The sequence below is a fragment of the Microcaecilia unicolor genome, chromosome 10, assembly GCF_901765095.1.
Source record: "Microcaecilia unicolor chromosome 10, aMicUni1.1, whole genome shotgun sequence".
In the NCBI taxonomy this organism is placed as follows: Eukaryota; Metazoa; Chordata; class Amphibia; order Gymnophiona; family Siphonopidae; genus Microcaecilia; species Microcaecilia unicolor.
The window spans coordinates 146,926,490-146,949,406 of NC_044040.1; the positions used below are offsets into that span (position 1 = coordinate 146,926,490).

The 22,917-nt window shown below is 44.0% G+C and overlaps 1 protein-coding gene across 3 annotated transcripts in view; it reads left to right on the plus strand.

Annotated features, from left to right (window-relative positions):
- Positions 1-22,917, plus strand: part of MYO7B (myosin VIIB) — a 390,666-nt gene that overhangs the window by 245,985 nt on the left and 121,764 nt on the right. For all 3 annotated transcript variants that reach the window (XM_030215810.1, XM_030215809.1, XM_030215811.1), the window contains 4 exons: positions 3,834-4,061; positions 6,120-6,287; positions 10,845-10,962; positions 17,881-18,007. In XM_030215810.1, the coding sequence (XP_030071670.1) occupies positions 3,834-4,061; positions 6,120-6,287; positions 10,845-10,962; positions 17,881-18,007 (641 nt within the window). The remainder of the gene's footprint in view (positions 1-3,833; positions 4,062-6,119; positions 6,288-10,844; positions 10,963-17,880; positions 18,008-22,917) is intronic.

Here is a 22,917-nt window from a genome sequence, read left to right on the forward strand (position 1 = left end):
ATGAAGCTTTGATGATTTGCACATTATTTATGTTATTTGTGTATATATCATTTGACTGTGATTTTTTGCATCTAAATAGTACACCTGGAGACATGTCGGGTGTATGTATAGATGATGGTTCCTCTGGTCAACCAATGACCCATCGCAGTTGTAATGGTTTGAACTGAGCAAATTTTTTCACATTTACACATTTTATTTAATTTTATTTATTTTTGATACTCTGTACTGATTTGTAGGAGTTAAAATTTAATTCCAAGAAGTGCAGAGTGATGCACTTGGGGTGCAGAAATCCAAAGGAGATGCACCAGATAGGAGGGGAGAGACTGATAAGGACAGCTCAGGAGAGGGACCTTGGGGAGATGGTGTCTGAGGATCCCAAGGTGATGAAACAATGCGACAAGGTGGCAGCCACAGCCAGAAGGATGCTAGGCTGCATAGAGAGGGGTATAACTAGCAAAAGAAAAGAGGTGTTGATGCCCCCGTACAAGTTGTTGGTGAGGCCCCACTTGGAGTATTGTGTTCAATTTTGGAGGCCTTATCTTTCTAATGATGTAAAAAGACTTGTATGAGGTTTGCATCACTTAACATATGAGGAGAGACTTGAGGACCTAAACATGTATACCATGGAGGAAAGGAGAGACAGGGAGTGATATGATACAGACATTCAAATATTTGAAAGGTATTAATCTACAAACAAACCTTTGCCAGAGACAGAAAGGTTGTAGAACTAGATGACATGAATTGAGGTTGCAAGGGGGGCACCTCAGGAATAATGTCAAGAAGTACTTTTTCACAGAGAGGGTGGTAGATACCTGGAATGCTCTCTTGTAGGATGTGGAGATGAAAACGGTAATGTAATTCAAAAATGTGTGGGATAAACACAAATGAATCCTGTATAGAAGGCATGGAACCAAACAAGCTTAGCAGTAATTAGATGGCAACAGTAACTGAGAAGCAAAGCCAGTGCTGGGCAGACTTCTGTGGTCTGTGCCCTGATCATAGCTGGACAGATTCAACTTCAGTAGCTGGAGAACAAGGTCAGTGTTGGGCAGACTTCTATGATCTTTGCCCTGAAAATGGCAAGGACAAATTATGATGAAGTATATATATTAGAATCACACCATACCATATGCTATGAGTTTATCTTGTTGGGCTAACTGGATGGACTGTACAGGTCTTTATCTGCTGTCATCTACTATGTTGCCTTGTTACTATGTTAATATGAAATGTATGTTTTGGGAAATAAATGTTATAGTTTAATTTAAGAACAAACCTTGATATTTGTTCATCATCGTCTAATGGCAGTTGGATGTGCTCTAGCCAAAAAATGGAAAAGTAATTCACCACCTTCTATTGAAGAATGTTTGTGCAAACTTTGAACTGTTCTAATGGAAAACCTCACTTATCAAATGAAAAAGAAATAGTCTATATGGCTACCATATAAGAAATACCCGTGGAAATGAATGTCTGATGATCTGACCTTGTTTAGAAATAAATATCAACTGTCCAATTTTAATTATTATAACAGTTATTCTGTGCTTGATTATGAAGAATGAAGTAAAAGGGTAGGATTTTGGGAGGGTTGGGAAGGGAAGTTATATTTACAAATATCTTGGAGACCTTAAATCTAATTTATGTATATCCCTTTTTCATATGCTATATATACAACAACTGATCCTAACTATTGCTTACGTATGAAATTTTAATACTTGAGTGACTTTGATTTTGATATTGATACAATATTTCTATTGATGGGAAAAATTGTTAATCTCTTATTATGATCTTTATAATTTCAAGACTTAATAAAAACTGTTGAAACAGGATAGGCTCCTACCAAGCACCCTCTGGGTGCCTAATTATAGACATACAGTTATAGAATTACCTCCTAAATGCAAATTATTGGGAACTCTATCCCACTGCCTTTTTCAGCAACTCTGCATTCCCTACTCTCAACATCAACAAAGCCCTTTAAAGGGGACTCATCTCCCTTCATCTCTGTAACTAACAGAGTTGCTACACTGGGATTAGTTAAAAGAGTTCCTGATGGATTGGAGTTAATTGGGGCATATGATGCCATGGTTTTGTAGAAGTGCTGAAGAAACAAATTGCTGTTAAGGGAGGTGTCCCTAGATGACAGCACAATCTTCACTTGTTCCAGTCACCTATTCTTTTACCACACAATGTAGAAAGAAGTGAAATCAGTGTGATTATTTAGATTAATAATAAATGAATCCATCCACACAAATAGGTGGGCTTAAGAATATGGCATAATGCTCAGTCTCTAAAAATATACTAATAACAAAACCAAAACTAGTTGTCACATTCTTGAAACTGAGTAAGAGAAAAAAAACAGTATCCACAGATTTTGTCCCAATTTAAACGATAGATAGATAGATAGATAGATAGATAGATAGATAGATAGATAGATAGATAGATAGATAGATAGAGAGGATAGGACCCTGGTAAACATCATTGGGGGGGGGCGGTCCTGGAGGTCCCTGGGTGAGGAGCAAGCCCATGTTAGGAAATAAAAGGCAGCAAGATGGTGCAGCAAAGGGGATTAGTGACATATTGTGGGGTATAAATGATATAAATAAATAAATAAATATTGGGAGGTGATAAAAGTATTACCATGTGCTTGCACATGGTCTTTTGGTGGTCCAAGATTCCTCTGCCATTAGACCAGTGTGGAATAAGGGGAGTCCCTGATTAAGAACTGGCAACCCGAGGATTTGGAGAAGGAGAGAAGTCATAGTCCAGACAGAGACTGTGAGTGGAGAGTGGATAAAGGGGATCACTTCCAGGAGGTGGAGATTAGAACTGGGGAGAGTTCCATCTCATAGAAGAGCCGGGATATCCAAGACCGGGACCCGTATGCAGGAGGTGCAAAAGTCCATGAGGGGTTGATTGCCGAATGGAATGGATGGACAAGGAGAGGCGCTATATAAAGTGTATATATTTCTGATCTGCATTCTTGTAAATACTCTGCTAAAATCGTCAAGTTTATATTGGACTGTTATCTATTTCATTGGTTTGAACAGACTGAACTGCGGGTTGCAAAGGTTAATAAAAGTTCCAGATAACTTTCATATAAACTGCTGGATTGTGGAGTGAATTAATCTTGGAAAGTGTTTCGGGAGTCAACGGCCCTCTGGGGTCATTATAACTAACTACCAGCTTGCATCCCACAGGAGATTTGGAGTAGAGACTGAGTTCCTGAGTGGAGAAGAGTGCCTCCAAACCCACTAACCACTTCTTTTTCCCAGGTGGAGGCACTGCATGTCAACTGTGAGGTGAAAGGGTCTGAAGGAGTTTGCTCTCTGAGGAGGATCCCCACCCACTCGGAACCTGGACCCAAGGAAGCGCCAGGAAGGGGAAGTTTCATATAGTATACTAGGAGCTGGTTTAATGTAGTGTTCCTCAAGCTGGATCTCAAATATCCCATAGCTGGTCTACATTTCATGATATTCTTAATGAATGCATTTGAGAGAGGTTTGCATCATATGGAAGCAATGCAATCTCATACATATTAATTGTGGAAATCCCAAAAACCAGACAGGCTAGAGGGTACTCCAAGACTGGCTTGAGAAATACAGGTTTAATAGACCCACACCTTACACCGAAGAAGAAAGTATATGTGTACAGTATTGTAGGAAACTGAATGGTGTTTCCGTCTAAATGGAAACTGGCAGACTCTGCTATAAGAGCTTTTTATACCTCCCTTGTAGTCCAGTAAAACTGCCTTTCACCAAAGCATGTGCCAGATCTTTTGGTCTATATTCATTAAAAAAAAAAATCTCATCCTATCATGACTTATAATCTGTGCCCTCTAGGCTTGGTCCTTGGGTAATGGAAGGAAACATTTGATGGATGCTATTTCTCAGTGTGAACAGCAGGCAAAGGAGCGAGGTGACCAGGAGCGCTATGCTTCCTGGCGTCTCTACTTACGAAAAGAAATATTCACACCATGGCACAACTCCCAGGAAGATCCAGTGAGCACTGATCTCATTTACCATCAAATAATCCGTGGCATCCATTTTGGAGAGTACTTTTTTGACAAGGTAAGCATTGTACAACCAAGTGCTCAGATTATGTTATGCTATATCATATACCACCTTCTTTAAACCAAAGTGTAACCCAAAGTGGCTGAAAAGGTACCCTCTGTTTCTATACTGCGCTGTAGGAAAAAAAACTGTTGAAAATATCATCAAGTGGCAGCGGAAAACCAGGGTCAAGCTCCACCTCAGCTCCACCTCCAGCTTCCTATCTCCTTCTTCCATCTCCAGTATTAGATACCTTCTCCAACCCCTATCCCCAGTCCCTGTGTTACCTCTGAGCCCCCTTCTCCCTATCCCAACATCAAACCCCTCTCTCAGCCTTATCATCAACTGCCTCCTGCAATCTGTCTCCAGCATCAGACCCTACTGCCACCCCATCTGCCAGCATAAGTCCCCTTTTGCCATCCCCAGCTTAGCATCAACTCCCAGCCCCTTCTCTAAATCTTAGCCCTACATCAGACCCATCTCCAAGTCCCAGTCTCCTTTTCCCACCTGCCCACGTCCGTCCACAGCCCATTCCTCAAATCCATCTCTTCATCCATCCGATGGTCTAGTATCTGCCCCTCACTCCCCTTGCCATGGTCTAGTATCTCCCTCCCCCATGGTCTAGTATTTCCCCCTACTCTCCCCTCCCCCCCCATGATCTAGAATTTCCCCCTCTTTCCCCATGTAGTTTATTATTTCCCATTCCATTCCCCATCTATTCTGTTCCTGTTCATCCCCCCCCCCCCCCACACACACACACATTGTCCAGTGCCTCCCCTTCTCTTCCTTTCCCCACCTATGCTCCAGACATCTTCTTCTCTTCTGTGCTCCCATCAAACCTCAGTTCCTGTCACAGCTCCTCCAGCGCAGCCATGATAGCATTAGCAGCAAAAGGAGTAAAGGACCAGTTAAGGGGCTGAAAAGCCTTGGCATTTGGGTGCTCTTCCAACCCCACCCCCATGACTGCAGGTTGTGTGCATCACAGGAGGCAGTATCGGCAGAATCTCGCAGTGCACCTGAACACCAAGGCTCTGTGGCTTCTTAACCAGTCCTTTTGCTGCTAACACTGTTACAGCTGCACTGGAAGAGCTGCGAAAGAGACTGCAGTTTGAGGAGGACATAGAAGTGTAGCCAGGTTGTGACGCCAGGGGGAGGTGCCATTACTGTCCAAAGTCTGTTTGGGGGAGCAGTCGCTCCCCTGGCTCCCCACCTAGCTATGCCTCTGGACATATACTAGGGGAAGATGCCAGAAACACATTGGTAGGAGTGACGTCATCATTCTCACCCCTGTGCCTGTAGTGTTTGGGGGTGGAATTGCCCCCCAAATTATGCCCATGCAGTTAAAAGAAGGGGGCAGCTGGTGGGAAGATTGTGGTGGAGCCCGGACCCGCATGCCCCTCCCCCTTCATTCCAACACTTGTGATATAATCTCACATACAATCATCCTGATTGCTACTATAGCTACATCATTGTTCTCATTTGTTAATGATCTTATGATTAATTATAAGAGAAATGAATGAAGATGAGTGGAAATTGGATGGAGAGCTGCAGGACTGTAGAATCTAGCAAAAGAGATGGTTACATATATGGTTAGAGACGAAAGCAAGGCTACATTAATATAAGAGAAGGGATATGAAGTCAATAAGTCAGAGTCAGCAGCAACAGAAATGTAGGTGAAAGGATGAGTTAAATGGAGGAAACGAATAGAAAAATGAACAGTGGGAGATGTGACTAGATTTATCATGAATAGCTGTATGGATTGTTATTTATTTATGACTCACCTATCTTCAACAATCAGGCAAGTAACAATAAAAGCATTAATCACAAAACAGAGACCAAATGAAGCTAAAACTTAACCCAACAATTAACTAAGGATGGATACCATGAGGGAAGAGAAAAAGGTATGGCTAAAGACTAAAAACAGAAACAATACTCATATGTGCTGTGTAGTTCAGACCCATAGCAAAACTGTATCACCAAAGAATAATAATTTGAGACTTGTGGACAACTGCTCAAAGTCTGGATGCCTGGCTGAATACCTGAATCTTGAAGTCTTTGTTTTTTGTTTTTTTGGAGGAAGAAGATTTCATGGAGATAGTTGCAAAACACATGTATATTAAATTTGGGCGGTTCCTTAAGCCAGAGCTGATTCAATCTGCACTCCAGGAATGTATCCCAGTAAAGCTGTTAGCAAGTAAACCAAAGGAGTTATGGATAAATCTTGTGACATCTGCATATGCCAAGGTAGGAACCAAAATGATTGTGCAATAAACTAATGTTAAAGCAGGAGCTTTGCAGGCTTGTCCAGGGTTCCAGCATGTTTCTCTCTAAATGGAACAGAGAGCCGTCAAGAGAATCTCAGGATGCAGAATGGCACATGCATCTCAGGGTCTGATCCTGCATTCTGAGACACTAGCATGAAATTCTTCACCTGATTTACCTGCTCAGACTTTCAAATGTAAGCTGAAATTGCTGTAGCACCCAGAGTCCATATGGAGGGCTGTGCTTGCATAATAATAGCATAGTTATATATATGGAATAGTGATCAGCACAGGAAGAGAGTTCTCTGGGAGCTGCTGCTTGTTCTTTCTGCTCCACACAGTGTAGAGTCACATAAAGTTAGTACAGTAGTGAACTTATACTAAGGAAGAAATAGAATAGAAAAGAGAAAATATTATAGTTCATGCTAATACATCCCCTAAGCAAAATTGGATAAGGAGAAATAACAAAAACAAATGAAAACTTCTAAAAACATACTTTGCACATTCACTGCTCCTAAGCTGTTCATTGTTCGTAACTAATCCATTTGACCACTCCACCTATAACAGCTTTACAATAGATCATAAGTACATAAGTATTGCCATACTGGGAAAGACCAAAGGTCCATCAAGCCCAGCATCCTGTTTCCAACAGTGGTCAATCCAGATCACAAATACCTGGCAAGATCCCAAAAAGTACAAAACATTTTATACTGCTTATCCCAGAAATAGTGGATTTTCCCCATTTAATAATGGTCTATGGACTTTTCCTTTAGGAAGCCGTCCAACCCTTTTTTTAAACTCTGCTAAGCTTACCACATTCTCTGGCAACGAATTCCAGAGTTTAATTACATGTTGAGTGAAGAAAAATTTCTCCGATTCATTTTAAATTTACTACATTGTAGCTTCATCGCATGCCCACTAGTCCTAGTATTTTTGGAAAGCGTGAACAGACCCATTCCACTCCACTCATTATTTTATAGACCTCTATCATATCTCCCCTCAGCCGCTTTAGCCTTTCCTCATAGGGAAGTGGTTCCATCCCCTTTATCATTTTCATCGCCCTTCTCTGCACCTTTTCTAATTCCACTATATATTTTTTGAGATGCGGCGACCAGAATTGAACACAATATTCGAGGTGCGGTCGCACCATGGAGCGATACAAAGGCATTATAATATCCTCATTTTTGTTTTCCATTCCTTTCCTAATAATACCTAACATTCTATTTGCTTTCTTAGCCGCAGCAGCACACTGAGCAGATGGTTTCAACGTATCATCAACGACAACACCTAGATCCCTTTCTTGGTCCGTGACTCCTAATGTGGAGCTTTGCATGACATAGCTATAATTCGGGTTCCTCTTTCCCACATGCATCACTTTGCACTTGCTCACATTAAACATCATCTGCCATTTAGACGCCCAGTCTCCCAGTCTCTTAAGGTCCTCTTGTAATTTTTCACAATCCTCCCGCAATTTAACGACTTTGAATAACTTTGTGTCATCAGCAAACTTAATTACCTCACTAGTTACTCCCATCTCTAGGTCATTTATAAATATGTTAAAAAGCAGCGGTCCCAGCACAGACCCCTGGGGAACCCCACTAACTACCCTTCTCCACTGAGAATAATGACCATTTAACCCTACTTTCTGTTTTCTATCTTTTAACCAGTTTTTAATCCACAATAGAACACTACCTCCTATCCCATGACTCTCCAATTTCCTCTGGAGTCTTTCATGAGGTACTTTGTCAAACGCCTTCTGAAAATCCAGATACACAATATCAACAGGCTCACCTCTATCCACATGTTAGTTCACCCCTTCAAAGAAATGCAGTAGATTGGTGAGGCAAGATTTCCCTTCACTAAATCCATGTTGACTTTGTCTCATTAATCCATGCTTTTGAATATGCTCTGTAATTTTGTTCTTAATAATAGTCTCTACCATTTTGCCTGGCACCAATGTCAGACTCACCGGTCTATAATTTCCCGGATCTCCTCTGGAACCTTGTTTAAAAATTGGCGTTACATTGGCCACCCTCCAGTCTTCCGATACCACACTCGATTTTAAGGATAAATTACATATTTCTAACAATAGATCTGCAAGCTCATTTTTCAGTTCTATCAGTACTCTGGGATGAATACCATCCGGTCCAGGAGATTTGCTACTCTTCAGTTTGTAGAACTGCCCCATTGCATCCTCTAGGCTTACAGGGAATTCATTGAGTTTCTCCGACTCATCAGCTTCGAATACCATTTCCGGCACCGGTTATCCCACCCAAATCTTCCTCTGTGAACACCGAAGCAAAGAATTCATTTAATCTTTCCGCTACAGCTTTGTCTTCCCTGATTGCCCCTTTTACTCCTCGGTCATCTAGTGGTCCAACCAATTCTTTTGCCGGCTTCCTGCTTTTAATATACCTAAAAAAAATTTTTACTATGTGTTTTTGCCTCCAACGCAATCTTGTTTTCGAAGTCCCTCTTAGCCTTCCTTATCAGCGCTTTGCATTTCCTTATCAAACCACATATCCTCTGGAACCCACAATAAAAATGTTAGGTGTGACTATAAACCACCACCTAACTTTTGAACCGCAAGCATCAATTGTTACAGCCAAATCCTTTAAGGCTCTTTGGAAACTGAAACGAATAAGGTCCTTTTTCTTGATAAAGATCTTCAGACTCCTAGTACAGTCCCTTGTCCTGACACAAATTGATTATTGTAATGCAATCTATGCGGGATGCAAGGAGCAGATATTTAACTGCACTAAACACCGCGGCTCAACTTACCATTAGAATATCTCTTTTTGAAAGAGCTTCACCATTATTTCTTAAACTACATTGGCTCCTGTCACGTCTGTGCTCACCTCGCCCTCTGGTGGCCAGAACCGGTGGCTGCTATGGACCGTCACCTGTTCCAGATTTCAGCCCAGTCCGGTCCGGATCTTCTGGGCTGCCAGACTTGCTTGCTTGGATTGAACCTACACAGCACCCGTAGTTTCCTGGTGATGGTTGCAGCTGAGCTCCAGGTGCTGCTGGGCTTATTAGCCATTCTGAAACCTTGCTGCTTTGCCTTTGCATTGCGTCTAAGGCCCTGGTATGTTGGTGCTTGTTGCACTTCAGCCTAGTTTGATTCCTGTTCTAGTTCCTTGCCTGATTCTGTTTAGTTTATGTGTAGCTTAGCTTGTACTTTCTTAGTCTTGACTCTTGTTTGTATTTACTGTGTCTGGTTCTAGGTTCTCTGTGTTGCTTGTTTAGTGGCTGCCTGGCAGCTTTCAGTCTGTCTTTTGTTTTTCAGTGTTTGGTTCCCTGCTGCAGTGGTTGTTTACAGCTTTCAGTCTGGTCTTTTGGTTTCTCATTCCCTGCCTGGCTGTCTCTGTATATTCCTCTCCCCTTTGACCCTCAGTCCTGGTTCTGCCTAGTGAGGTATCCAGTGCTGCCTTGCCCAGTAAGCCCTGCCGGCCACCTGCAGCCAGAAGCTCAACTTTTGGTGAAAAGCGGCCAAGTGCAGGTGAAGTTTAAGGGTGCCTGCTCTGCTTTAGTCCTGCCTGTGTGCCTCTGCTGCAACTCCAGTCCGGAGTTCCAGTCCTGTTCTGCCTAGTCTCCGGTGTGGGGTGGTTTTGCCTGCCACTGCCGCTCCTCGGCAGTGGCCCAAGGGCTCACAAACCAGTTTCCAGCTTTGAAAACGTGACAGCTCCTAATCAAAGCCAGGGTCACCTTCAAACTCTGTGCATTCATTTTCCAAATGTTATATAGCTTAGCCCCTGACTACATGCAATATTTTGTAGAACTCCCTCCACAAAATGCTATCCTTGGGGCCAGAGACTACTTATCACTTCACTTTCCAAACTGCAAGAATGTAGTTTACAAGTCGACTCACTCAGCTGATTTCACTTACCAGAGCACAAAATGGTAGCACTTCTTACCTAAACCCATTAGATCAACATAATTACCTGAAGTTCCATAAAATTTTTAAAGCTTTCCTCTTTACAAATTTCTGTGAACTCTAGGAATAACTAATTCTGATGTTAATTGTGGTTTTATAATGCTTCTCCTATCCCTAGTTTTAAATCGTATATTGTACCTGATCTTCAGTTGCTGTTTACTTCTACTAGCTATTGTAACTGAATTATGAGTATCCTACTTTATGCTGCAATTGTACTATAATTATCCACTATCTTGATGCTATAATCATTCTTTGTTGAAGCCACACTGAACTCGAGAATTCTTGGGATAATGTGGTATATAAATGTCATCAATAAATAAATAAATAAACAGTTCCACTACTGACACTTTAGGGAATTTTGACTTTATAACAAGCATCTATTCATTCTGGGGCTTGTAGTCCTCTATTTCCCTTTTAAAATAGGATTATAGCAGATATGAATATATTTGAATGGAAGTTAAAAACCTAGCACTGGCCAATGGTACCATTCATAAAACTGATTGTCAGTGTTTGGCATTAAGCGTGCTCAAGATGCTAGAAGTGGTTTATATAAAGTGATATGTTTTCAGCTTGATTTTATGTCCATATTCCTCTGTGTTGCAGGCTCCATATGTTGAACAGAAACTTCTTCCCAGCAATGTGATGGAACAGGTGGTGGACTATGCCCAGTTTAAGTGGCCTGTACTTTTCTCAAGATACTTTGAAGTGTCCAAGTTCTCAGGTAACCTCGATAAATTAGATAAGAAAAACGTCACCAGTGTAGAGTTTGCATTAATATTGATAATTTACTCTCAAAGTGAGTAGTATTAGTACTATAAGAACATAAGAAATTTCAAACTAAGTCAGACCAGTGGTCCACTGAGCTCAAGATCCTGTCAAATCTGGGTTACGTAGAGGTGTAGGCCCTGATATTTGAAAAAAATGAGAGGTCAATATTCAACCAGTGGCGGTCAGCATTCTTTTAAAAGCTGATTGCCGCTGACTAAAGTACACATAGATGTTCAGTGCTGGGCCCTATCAGGGTCATCTGTTTCCAAGTTTATTCCAGTCTTGCTATCCCGCAAGTCAAATAAAATATGTCTGTGGCTTACAATTCTAAAAAGATGAAAGAGAAAACTAGTCAAAAGGGAGAGAATAGGAAAAGAGTGTAGGGAGGGAGAAACAGAACTACAATTAATGATAAGAACGATAGGGCATCAGCAGGAATAGGGTAAGGATGGATATGTTTGAGCTGGTTTGCAGGCTCATCACCTAGGCAATATTTGTAAGTATAAATGCATCCTCAAAGATGAATGTTTTAGGTCTGTTTTGAATTTTCCTAGAGAGGTCTGTGATCGGTGGTAAAAGGACATAGTATTCCATAAAGTGGGACCAGCAACAGAAAAAATAGATTCTCGTGTACATAAGTACATAAGTATTGCCATACTGGGAAAGACCAAAGGTCCATCAAGCCCAGCATCCTGTTTCCAACAGTGGCCAATCCGGATCACAGAAACCTGGCAAGATCCCAAAAAAGTACAAAACATTTTATACTGCTTATCCCAGAAATAGTGGATTTTCCCCATTTAATAACGGTCTATGGACTTTTCCTTTAGGAAGCCTTTTCCTTTAGGAACTCCAAAAGACAGCCGGCCTGTTTGAAAAGTGAGGTGAAGGAAGCTATTAGGGCTAAAAGAAATGCCTTCAGAAAATGGAAGGAACCGTCTGAAAATAACAAAAAGCAGCATAAGGAGTGTCAAAGCAAATGCAAGGCGCAGATAAAGAAGGCCAAGAGGGATTACGAAAAAAAGATAGCATTAGAGGCAAAAAAACATAGTAACATTTTTTTTCAGTATATTAAAAGCAGGAAGCCTGCAAAAGAATCAGTTGGGCCGCTGGATGACCGAGGGGTAAAGGGGGCGATCAAGGAAGACAAAGACGTAGCGGAGAGATTGAATGAATTCTTTGCTTTGGTCTTTACCGAGGAAGATTTGGGTGGGATACCGGTGTCAGAAATGATATTTCAAGCGGACGAGTCGGAGAAACTTACTGACTTCACGGTAAACCTGGAGGACGTAATGGGGCAGTTCAGCAAACTGAAGAGTAGCAAATCTCCTGGACCGGATGGGATTCATCCTAGAGTACTGATAGAACTGAAAAATTAGCTTGCGGAGCTACTGCTAGTGATATGCAATTTATCCTTAAAATCGAGCGTGGTACCGAAAGATTGGAGGGTGGCCAATGTAACGTCCATTTTTAAAAAAGGTTCCAGGGGAGATCCGGGAAATTATGGACTGGTGAGTCTGACGTCGGTGCCAGGGAAAATGGTAGAGGCTATTATTAAAAACAAAATTGCAGAGCACATCCAAGGACATGGATTACTGAGACAAAGTCAGCACAGCTTTTGTGTGGGGAAATCTTGCCTGACCAATTTACTTCAATTCTTTGAAGGAGTAAACAAACATGTGGACAAAGGGGAGCCGGTTGATATTGTGTATCTGGATTTTCAAAAGGCGTTTGACAAGGTACCTCATGAAAGGCTACAGAGGAAATTGGAGGGTCATGGGATAGGAGGAAAAGTCCTATTGTGGATTAAAAACTGGTTGAAGGATAGGAAACAGAGAGTGGGGTTAGATGGGCAGTATTCACAATGGAGAAGGGTAGTTAGTGGGGTTCCTCAGGGGTCTGTGCTAGGACCGCTGCTTTTTAATATATTTATAAATGATTTAGAGATGGGAGTAACTAGCGAGGTAATTAAATTTGCTGATGACACAAAGTTATTCAAAGTCGTTAACTCGCGACAGGATTGTGAAAAATTACAGAAGGACCTTACGAGACTGGAAGACTGGGCGGCTAGATGGCAGATGACGTTTAATGTGAGCAAGTGCAAGGTGATGCATGTGGGAAAAAAGAACCCGAATTATAGGTACGTCATGCAAGGTTCCACGTTAGGAGCTACGGACCAAGAAAGGGATATGGGTGTCGTCGTCGATAATACACTGAAACATTCTGCTCAGTGTGCTGCTGCAGCTCAGAAAGCGAATAGAATGTTGGGTATTATTAGGAAAGGTACCCATTCCACTCCACTCATTATTTTATAGACTTCTATCATATCTCCCCTCAGCCGCCTTTTCTCCAAGCTGAGGAGCCCTAGCAGCTTTAGCCTTTCCTAATAGGGAAGTCGTCCCATCACCTTTATCATTTTCGTCGCCCTTCTCTGCACCTTTTCTAATTCCACTATATCTTTTTTGAGATCAGCGACCAGAATTGAACACAATATTCGAGGTGCAGTCGCACCATGGAGTGATACAAAGGCATTATAACATCCTCATTTTTGTTTTCCATTCCTTTCTTAATAATACCTGACATTGTATTTGCTTTCTTAGCCGCAGCAGCACACTGAGCAGAAGGTTTCAATGTATTATCAACGACGACACCTAGATCCCTAATATCAAGTCTAATATGACTGAAGGATGGCATAGCCAAAAGGTGTTGTTGGGATGAATGGATTGCTCAAGAAGGGGCATATGGAGTCAAATATTATGCAGGTTTGTCCAATATTCAGTGCCATACCTGCATAGCTAAGTGGACAAAGTTAGGACTGCTATTTATGTGGTCCAACTTGCCCATTTAACTCTGTGGGCATTGCACAGACTCTGCCCCCAGACTACCCCAGCACTAACCAGGGGTGCTTCAGCAGTCAGAGGGGATATTCAGCATCACTGTCTGGTTAAGCACTGCTAAATATCTCTTCCTGATTCACTTAGGGTGATTTAACCAGACAGGAATAGTCTAGCAGAATTCCAGGAAAGGAAATTACCAGGTAAGAACTAATTTTGCTTTTATCTTAGCTAGCCCTTTAGTTTTGTTTCACTAGTTCTGCAGGAGTCATTTCTGTTTTTCTTTGATTAAGAAGAGGCTTTTACCAGACAGCATGTGGTAGCTACATGATTCAGTACAATTTATCTGCTCCTTTCCTTCCTAAGTAACTGGCTTGTTCAACAGAAGCTTGATTATATATTTCAACAACTCCTGGTTCAGTTACTTGGACCTTATTTGCAGTAAGTTAAGTTACCCATGTGCAACAGTTTACTTTTGATTCTCTCCTCCCCACCCCACCCCTCCCAATATTATTCCCAAAGTAAAAAAGAAATATTAGCATAGGGAATTAGTATATAAAATCATTATTGGGCAGTGGGCATGCAAAGCACATGCAAATCGATGATTAAGAAATTGCTCCCAGTTTAAATCTAGCACAGTTTTTCACTTTTTCTGGTGCTAATGGCATAAAGATACAGGCCCAGATGCATCAACCAAACGTAAAAAAATCTAAAACGTAAAAGTCCCTAACGAATTTGAAAAAACGAAGAATGCACCAAAAAACAAGTCGCACATGTTCGGTGCAGTATTGTAAAGTACAATGCATTAAACTAGTGTAATCCCTGTCGGTAATTGGCACCTAAAACACGTTGCAGGAGCGTCCTGTATTGACGGCCTTGTGTCCTGTATGGACGGCCTTGCCCCCCCCCCCCCCCGCCCGAGGTCCCCGCTGCTCCCTGCTTCCCCCTGAATGAAAAATCAAAATTTTAGCAGTCCCGACCCCACTCCCTTCCTCTCTTCCTTTCTCTCTACTCTTTCTCTCACAGCTCCGCCTCCCGCCATCCTCCGCCCCCGTGCCCCGCCCCCGCCACCCCCGAGGTCATCGCCACCACCACTCCCCCCTCCACCGGGCCCCCCTCCGCCTTACCGGGCCCACGCAGCGCCTCTCACCTCTGTGTGAAGGCGCTGCACGGGCAAGAAGAACATCTGATCACTGCCGAGTCTTCAGGACATCTCTCCTTTCCTGACCTGGGCCTGCCCTCGTCTTACGTAAGTAACTCACACAGAGGTGAGAGGCGCTGCGCGGGCCCGGTAAGGCGGAGGGGGGAGCGGTGGCGACAACCTCAGGGGGGGCAGCGGGGCACGGGGGCGGAGGATGGCGGGAGGCGGAGCTGTGGGAGAAAGAGTAGAGAGAAAGGAAGGGAGGGGGGTCGGGACTGCTAAAATTTTGATTTTTATGCTGCACAGGGAAGCGGGGAGCAGCGGGTCCTCGGGCGGGGGGGCACAGGGCGGAGGATGGCGGGAGCTGTTTAGAAAGAGAGAGAGGAAGGAAGGGAGGGAGGGGGGCCGGGGCTGCCCAAAATCCTGATTTTTTAAATGCAGGGGGGAGTGGGGAGCAGCGGCGATCTCAGGCATGGGGGTAAGGACGCCCACAAGGATGTGTTAAGACGTGTCTGTATGACAGCTCCGACCTTAACAACAGCTCTGACCTCACGTTAAATATATCGCGGTAAACGATTCGGTGCAATCGACGGTATGGTTAGTGCATCCCGAATTGTCCACATTATAATGGTAGTTACTCGTTTGCATTCCATTTTCGTTAGCTGCTAGCGTCGTCGGAAAATGGCCTTTAATGCTTGCTAAGGTTAGAAATTTCTTCATGAAAGGGTCGTTAAAGTTTAGTGCATCTGGGCCACAGTTAGAAGCAGAAGGGTCATCTGAGGTGGTGTGACCCTTCTCTTCAGATGACTTAAGAACCCTGCTGGGCCAAGTTCCCCCCCCCCCCCCCCCAACCCCTAAAACCTAATTGGTGGTCTAATTGAACATACACACAAACACACACCTGGAGACTCTCCAACCTCTCTCCATGACCCACAATAAATAATCCCTGGTGATTCTAGTGGACTCCTTTCAATACCTGAACCACAAAAAACTAATCCCTGGTGGACCTACTCGATATGCTCTTGGACAGCCTCTGACTCCCCCCCCCCCAACCCCACCACCACCTCCTCAACTCCCCTGTGATACTGTGAGTGAAGGTTGAGGGTGGGCCTTCACATAACACAGCCAAGGTTGTAAACATTAAGTGCTTTATTAACTTAAATCTGAAGCCTGTTACTTCACAGGCCTAGGAACAAAAGGTAAAGTCTCTTATCTTCAGAGGGGGAAAAGTCTTAGCATGGGGTCTAAGGCTAACAGGGCCCAAAACCCAGTCTATAGTCTGTGACTACCATGCCCCAAACACAGTTTGTAGTTTCTCTCTTTAGATTTCCAGGTCTGGCCAGGGGCATAGCCAGACAACAGATTTTGGGTGGGCCTAGGTAAGAAGTGGGTGGGCACCAAATGTTCTCCCCCCCCCCCCCCCCCCACCAAAAAAATATCTCAGCTGGCAGGAAAATGCTTCTTTCCACCTTGGCAGTCTGCAGCAGGCATGCGCTGAAAACTGAGCATGCGCAGGTGCCAGTATTGTGGAGAGTAGAATTTTGTTACTATCAGGGGAAAGTCTTCAGCTGACAGAGCTTGGGATCTCCACCAGCTACCGCTAAACATGTGCTACTGTTGGGTGGGCCTGAGCCCTAAGTGGGTGGGCCTGGGCCCACCCAGGCCCACCTGTGGCTACGCCACTGGGTCTGGCTCTAGCCAGACCCCAGAACAAAGCTCACAAGTCTTCAAATAAAAAATTGGCTTACCTCAGCCAAGTCACAGCAGCTAGAAGTATTCAGTAACCTCATATGTTGGGGCTTTGGTTCTTCCTTCCCTGTGCCTCCTTATCTCCACTCTGGCCCTGTCTTGTATAGTTCCTGGTTTCAGCTCCACCCCTCCCAACTCACTTCCTCCCTGGGCAGGGCTAAGGGACAATACCTGATGAATCATTCTTAAGGGTGAGGGGCAGTGTTCCGTATACCCCTTCATACCCCCAAAAATAATCCCTGCTGGTCCTAGAGGAGCCTTCCCAAACCTGGCTCCCCCTCCAAACTCTATCCACCCACCTTCCTCCAAATATTAGAAGATTGGAGGAATGCCCACTCGCTCCTACCTCCAGGAGCACCAAAAATTATGATGCCTGAACTCTAGTGGTGCATCAAGAATTGCCGGATGCCACAGGTCCACTGAGCCACCAGGTATATTTTGTGAGGTAGAGGCAAGGGACATGGATCTTGGGTTCTGACAGGCTGTTTCTTTACTACTGTCTCCCTTCCTTACAGTGCATGAGCCAGTCTCCACTCTCGCTCTGACATGAAAGGAAATGATATTTTAGTTTCAGTGAAGCAAAGGTTTGCATATTACCACAGTGGTGTGTGCTATTCCTTCTGGCAAGACACACTTTTTTAACGCTGAAGTAATTTACAAGCCGTTAATTTACTGCATCGGGAGTAAAATGTTAGAACGCTGTGGGCTGAACCTTGGTGCACTGAGGCCATAATAGAGCATGCTTGTGCTTTCACGCTGTTCTAAATCTAGCTGACCAAATATTAGCCCAAAGTTTTGCTGGTTAAGATCAGCTGAAAACGCTAGTAAAAGTAGGGGGCTTGGTTGCTCATCAGATCTTTGAAAATTGACTCCTTTCCATCTATCCTATGACTACTTGACTTGTTCCACTACTTTGGCTCATATTGGGGATACTAATTTTAATCACAGAAGTAAAGTTAAATATATGGGCTCTTGGGTACTGTAAATGTCAGAATTTGAGCATCATTAGCTTGTGTATTATTCTTCCAACAATTACTTTTTCTGTTTTTAAAAATTATATTAAAATAAACACCATTCTCCATTTCAGGCCTCAAATGAATTTACGTTCAAATGTACTGTACCTCAAATGAACCTTTCCTCTGTTTTTCAGGACCCACACTACCCAAGAACCAGTTCATTATGGCCATTAACTCAAAAGGGATCAGCTTCTTAGACAAGGCAGAGAAGAAATTTCTGGACCTCTCTTTCCCAGAGATCATTGGGATTCACACTTCAAGGTTGGTCTCATAAACACACACACCCTCATTCTATAATCTTAGTGCCTAAATGTAAGCCCTATTTGCTCGCAGTTACATTCACTTGGGTAAGAGCACTGTGTGCGCTCATTAGTATTCTAGAATGTGAGAGGCCACCAGACTGAGGGGGGACAATAGAGTCCCAGTAGACCAACAGATATTTGTTTGGGGGAGGGATTGTAGGGGGGGGCTGGTTTGACAGGTCTGGGCTTTTTTTTTGACAGCCCGGACCTGTCAAATACCTTCTGTGGGAAGATTGTGCCTTGGGTGCAATCCTCCCACAGAAGTCCCCCAATGATCAAAACTAATAGCGTGCATAAATTTGCATTCTATTAGTTTTGATCATTGGGGCTTTATTTCCCTGCACTGTTCCAGCGCTACGTTTTCAGCGCTGTTCGGAATAGCATGGGGTTTATTATCATCGGCCCAAAAGGAATCCTGTATAGAAGGCATGGAACCAAACCAGCTTAGTGGTGATTAGATGGCAACACCAGTAATTGGGAAGGAAAGCCAGTGCTGGGCAGACTTCTTTGTTCTGTGCCCTGATCCTGGCTGGACAGATTCAGCTTTAGTAGCTGGAGAATAAGTCCAGTGCTGGGCAGACTTCTATGGTCTGTGCCCTGAAAATGACAAGGACAAATCAAGATGAAATATATATAGGTAGTATCACATTATAATTTATTCTATGAGTTTATTTTGTTGGGCAGTCTAGATGGCAGTCAGTTTGGCCTTCATGTGTGGACCGCCAAGGTGCTGATTTTTTTTGGCCCTGACACCGCAGCAGGGGTGGACTGACCCCCTTTATCAACTCCTCCTCTAGTGCTGCCCTTGTATCCAAACCCTCGCCCCCTCACTGTACCTTAAATTGTTTCTCTGTCCAGGTCTCTGTCAACAGCAGGATTTGCACAGGCTGCCTGCCACTGAACCCAGAGCTTGGTCCCTGCTGCATCCTGCTCCCTTCTGACCTAACTTCCTGCTTCCGCAAGGGCAGGACACAGCAGAGAGCAGGCTCTGGCCTTAGCAGTAGATGATGCCCTGTATGAAATTGCTACTGCTGCTAGTGACCTGGACAGAAAAACAATTTAAGGTAGATGGAGGGGGAGGGTTCTGAAAGAGGGGGAGCACCGGACCCAGGACTGGAAGGGGAGGGAGAGATGGAAAGAGATATTGGACATGGAGGAGGAGGGGAGGAGAGGGAGAAGGAGATATTGGACAATGGGAGAGAAGGAAGGAAGGAAGCTAGATGGAGAGATGTAGGACCTAAGGGCAGAAGGGAGGGAGAGAGAGATACTGGACAGTGGAACAGAGAGAGGGAAGAAATGAAGACATGGAAAAAATGAAGACATAGAAGAAATGAAGCTGGAGGAGGAGGAGGGTAGAGAGAAAGAGATATTGGACAATGGGAGAGAATGAGGGAAGAAAGCCAGATGGAGAGATGTTGGACCCAGGGGCAGAGGCAAAGGAGAAAGAGATGTTGGACAGTGGCTGGGTGGGAAGAAAGACAGATGGAGGGATGTTGGATGAGGGAAGGGCAGAGAGAGAGAGAGAGAGAGAGAATGGGCAATGGTTGGACAGGAGGGAGGTAGGGAAGGAAGAAAGGTGAAATGTTGGACCCAGGGGTGGAGGGGACATGAGGTGCATGCAGTAGTTTGCAGACTCTGGGATTCAGACAGCTGAAGTTTCTGGATCTCCACTCAAAATATTTGAGTAGTTCTGACTTATAGCATTGTATAAGTTACGTGTGTAAATTTAGGATTCGCCCATGTACCTCCCCCTGTGCATGCCCCTTTGCAGTTACAGTTTCAGTTTGTGCAGAACTGTAATTTAAAAGATTCAAAGCAATACTCAAAACATGGCTCTTTCAGCAAGCATTTAATCTCACAAAAGGCACTATCATTTTTCCACCCAGTTCCTGCAATATTCCCCTCTTCATCTTTTCTTCCCTCTGCTAATGCATGTAAGGCTGATTGATTGAGATCTTTGATCACTGTCCTATCCATTTTTATAGTTCTTTTCCGTTTTCTATTGGTTTTTAGAATTGTACACTACTGTGATCTGCTAATTAGTTAATAGTAGTAAAACAAACCCATCTGACTTCTGACTTTTCTCCTGTTACCACAGCCACTTTTGAAGACTCTAAATATAGGAATCTTAGAATTTAAGGCACCTAAATTTAGGTGTTCAATGATAGCATATTTTTAAATTTAAAAGTTTAGAGGCAAATTTTAGAAACAATGTGCAGAGGGATAATTTAAATGTCCATGTCAGGACACATAGAATTCCCATATCCTATATAATAATTTGCACCTCCAACGTTCCATGTCTGGCTGCCTGGGTTCATAACATCTCCTGACGTCAGCCAGCCTCCAGCGTTCCATTCCCCCTCACTGTCCCGCCCTCGCGTCAAGACGTAATGACGTCAGAGGGCAGAACAGTGAGAGGGAAGGGAACGCTGGAGGCGAGCTGACGTCAGGAGGGATGTTATGAACAGAACGGAAGCCAACGCCAGCCAGAGAACGTTCAGGTACAAATCGAGGGGAGGAGAGAATCGCTGGACATTGAGGGGAGGGAGGAAGGGGAGGGCAGGGCAGAGGAGAATTGATGGACGTGGATGGGATGGGAGGACAGTAGAGGAGAGAATCGTGGGACACGGATGGGAGGGCAGGGAAGAGGAGAATCGCTGGACATGGAGGGGAGGGGAGGGAAGAGTTGCTGGACATGGAGGGGAGGGCAGGGGAGAAAGAAATAAGAAGCTTATATGACAGCCTTCCTAGGGCCCGTTTCATTGTTGAGGAAATGGGCATGGTTCCACTAGTTATTGTACAAGAGGCTCTGCCAAATGTAAAACTTCTTGTAAAATAGGATTAGGGCTGCATACCCAGAGGGAGCGGTGATTTTAGAAAGTCGGGTTAGAACGTAAGAATAGCCATACTGGGTCAGACCAATGGTCCATGTAGCCCAGTATCCTGCTTCCAGCAGTGGCCAATCCAGGTCACAAGTACCTGGCAGAAACCAAATTAGTAGCAGTATTCCATGCTACAAATCCCGAGGCAAGCAGTTGCTTCTCCATGTCTGTCTCAATAGCATAAGTACATAAGTAATGCCACACTGGGAAAAGACCAAGGGTCCATCAAGACCAGCATCCTGTCCACGACAGCGGCCAATCCAGGCCAAGGGCACCTGGCAAGCTTCCCAAATGCACAAACACTCCACACATGTTATTTCTGGAATTGTGGATTTTTCCCCAATTCCATTTAGTAGTGGTCTATGGATTTGTCCTTTAGGAAACCATCTAACCCCTTTTTAAACTCTACCAAGCTAACCGCCTTCACCACGTTCTCCAGCAACGAATTCCAGAGTTTAATTACGCGTTGGGTGAAGAAACATTTTCTCCGATTTGTTTTACATTTACTGCACTGTAGTTTCATCGCATGCCCCCTAGTATTTTTGAAAAGCGTGAACAGACGCTTCACATCCACCTGTTCCATTCCACTCATTATTTTATATACCTCTATCATGTCTCCCCTCAGCCGTCTCTTCTTCTCCAAGCTGAGAAGCCCTAGCCTCCTTAGTCTTTCTTCATAGGGAAGTCGTCCCATCCCCGCTATCATTTTCATCGCCCTTCGCTGCACCTTTTCCAATTCCACTATATCTTTCTTGAGATGCGGTGACCAGAAATGAACACAATACTCAAGGTGCAGTCGCACCATGGAGCGATATAACGGCATTATAACATCCTCACACCTGTTTTCCATACCTTTCCTAATAATACCCAACATTCTATTCGCTTTCCAAGCTGCAGCAGCACACTGAGCAGAAGGTTTCAGTATATTATCGACGACGACACCCAGATCCCTTTCCTGGTCCGTAACTCCCAACGTGGAACCTTGCATGACGTAGCTATAATTTGGGTTCTTTTTTCCCACATGCATCACCTTGCACTTGCTCATATTAAACGTCATCTGTCATCTAGCCACCCAGTCTCCCAGTCTCGTAAGGTCCTTCTGTAATTTTTCACAATCCTGTCGCGAGTTAACGACTTTGAATAACTATCCAGCTTATAATCGAAAGAGAAAAACGCCTATATTTCGACCCAAATCGGGAGATGGGCGTTTTTCTCGCAAAGGCACCCAAATCGGTATAATCGAAAGCCGATTTTGGGCGTTTCCAACTGCACTCCGTCGCGGAAACAAATAAAGTTGACGGGGGCGTGTCGGAGGCGGGACTGGGGCGTGGTTATCAGCCGAGGAGAAATGGGCGTCTGTAGCTGATAATCGGAAAAAAAAAGGCGATTTTGGGTCACTTTTTTTGGACCCTTTTTTTTCACGAACAAGTCCCCAAAAAGTGCCCCAACTGCCCAGATGACCACTGGAGGGAATCGGGGATGACCTCCCCGGACTCCCCCAGTGGTCACTAACCCCCTCCCACCAAAAAAAAACCCCACTTTAAAAACTTTTTTCCCAGCCTGTATGCCAGCCTCAAATGCCATACCCACCTCCATGACAGCAGAATGTGTTCGATCCTCTCACAGCCTTTCCCTGGGTCAGATGTGGCTCTCAGGTGCACTACAGGGTCACATCAGCATTGTATTGTGGTGGGTGTAGGGTATTGGGCTCCGTGATTTCATTAGCTTGTGTTACAGTCTCACGATGTTGGTAGTTGCTAGGCTCTTCTCACATGGTGCTTTTCCCCCTGCCTACTGGGTCAGAGTGTGCCCTGTTGTGTTTCCTGTTGTAGTCCATGCGGTAGTGGCCATTTTTGTAAGCCAGTTTTAGTTCCCTTTCCTGTGTTAGCCACGTTAGACAACTTAGTTCTTCCCTTGAATGTGGCTGAAAGAGGGCATTGTACAGCATTCTGCCAGCTCTGACCTACTGCTAATCTCAGTACCAGGG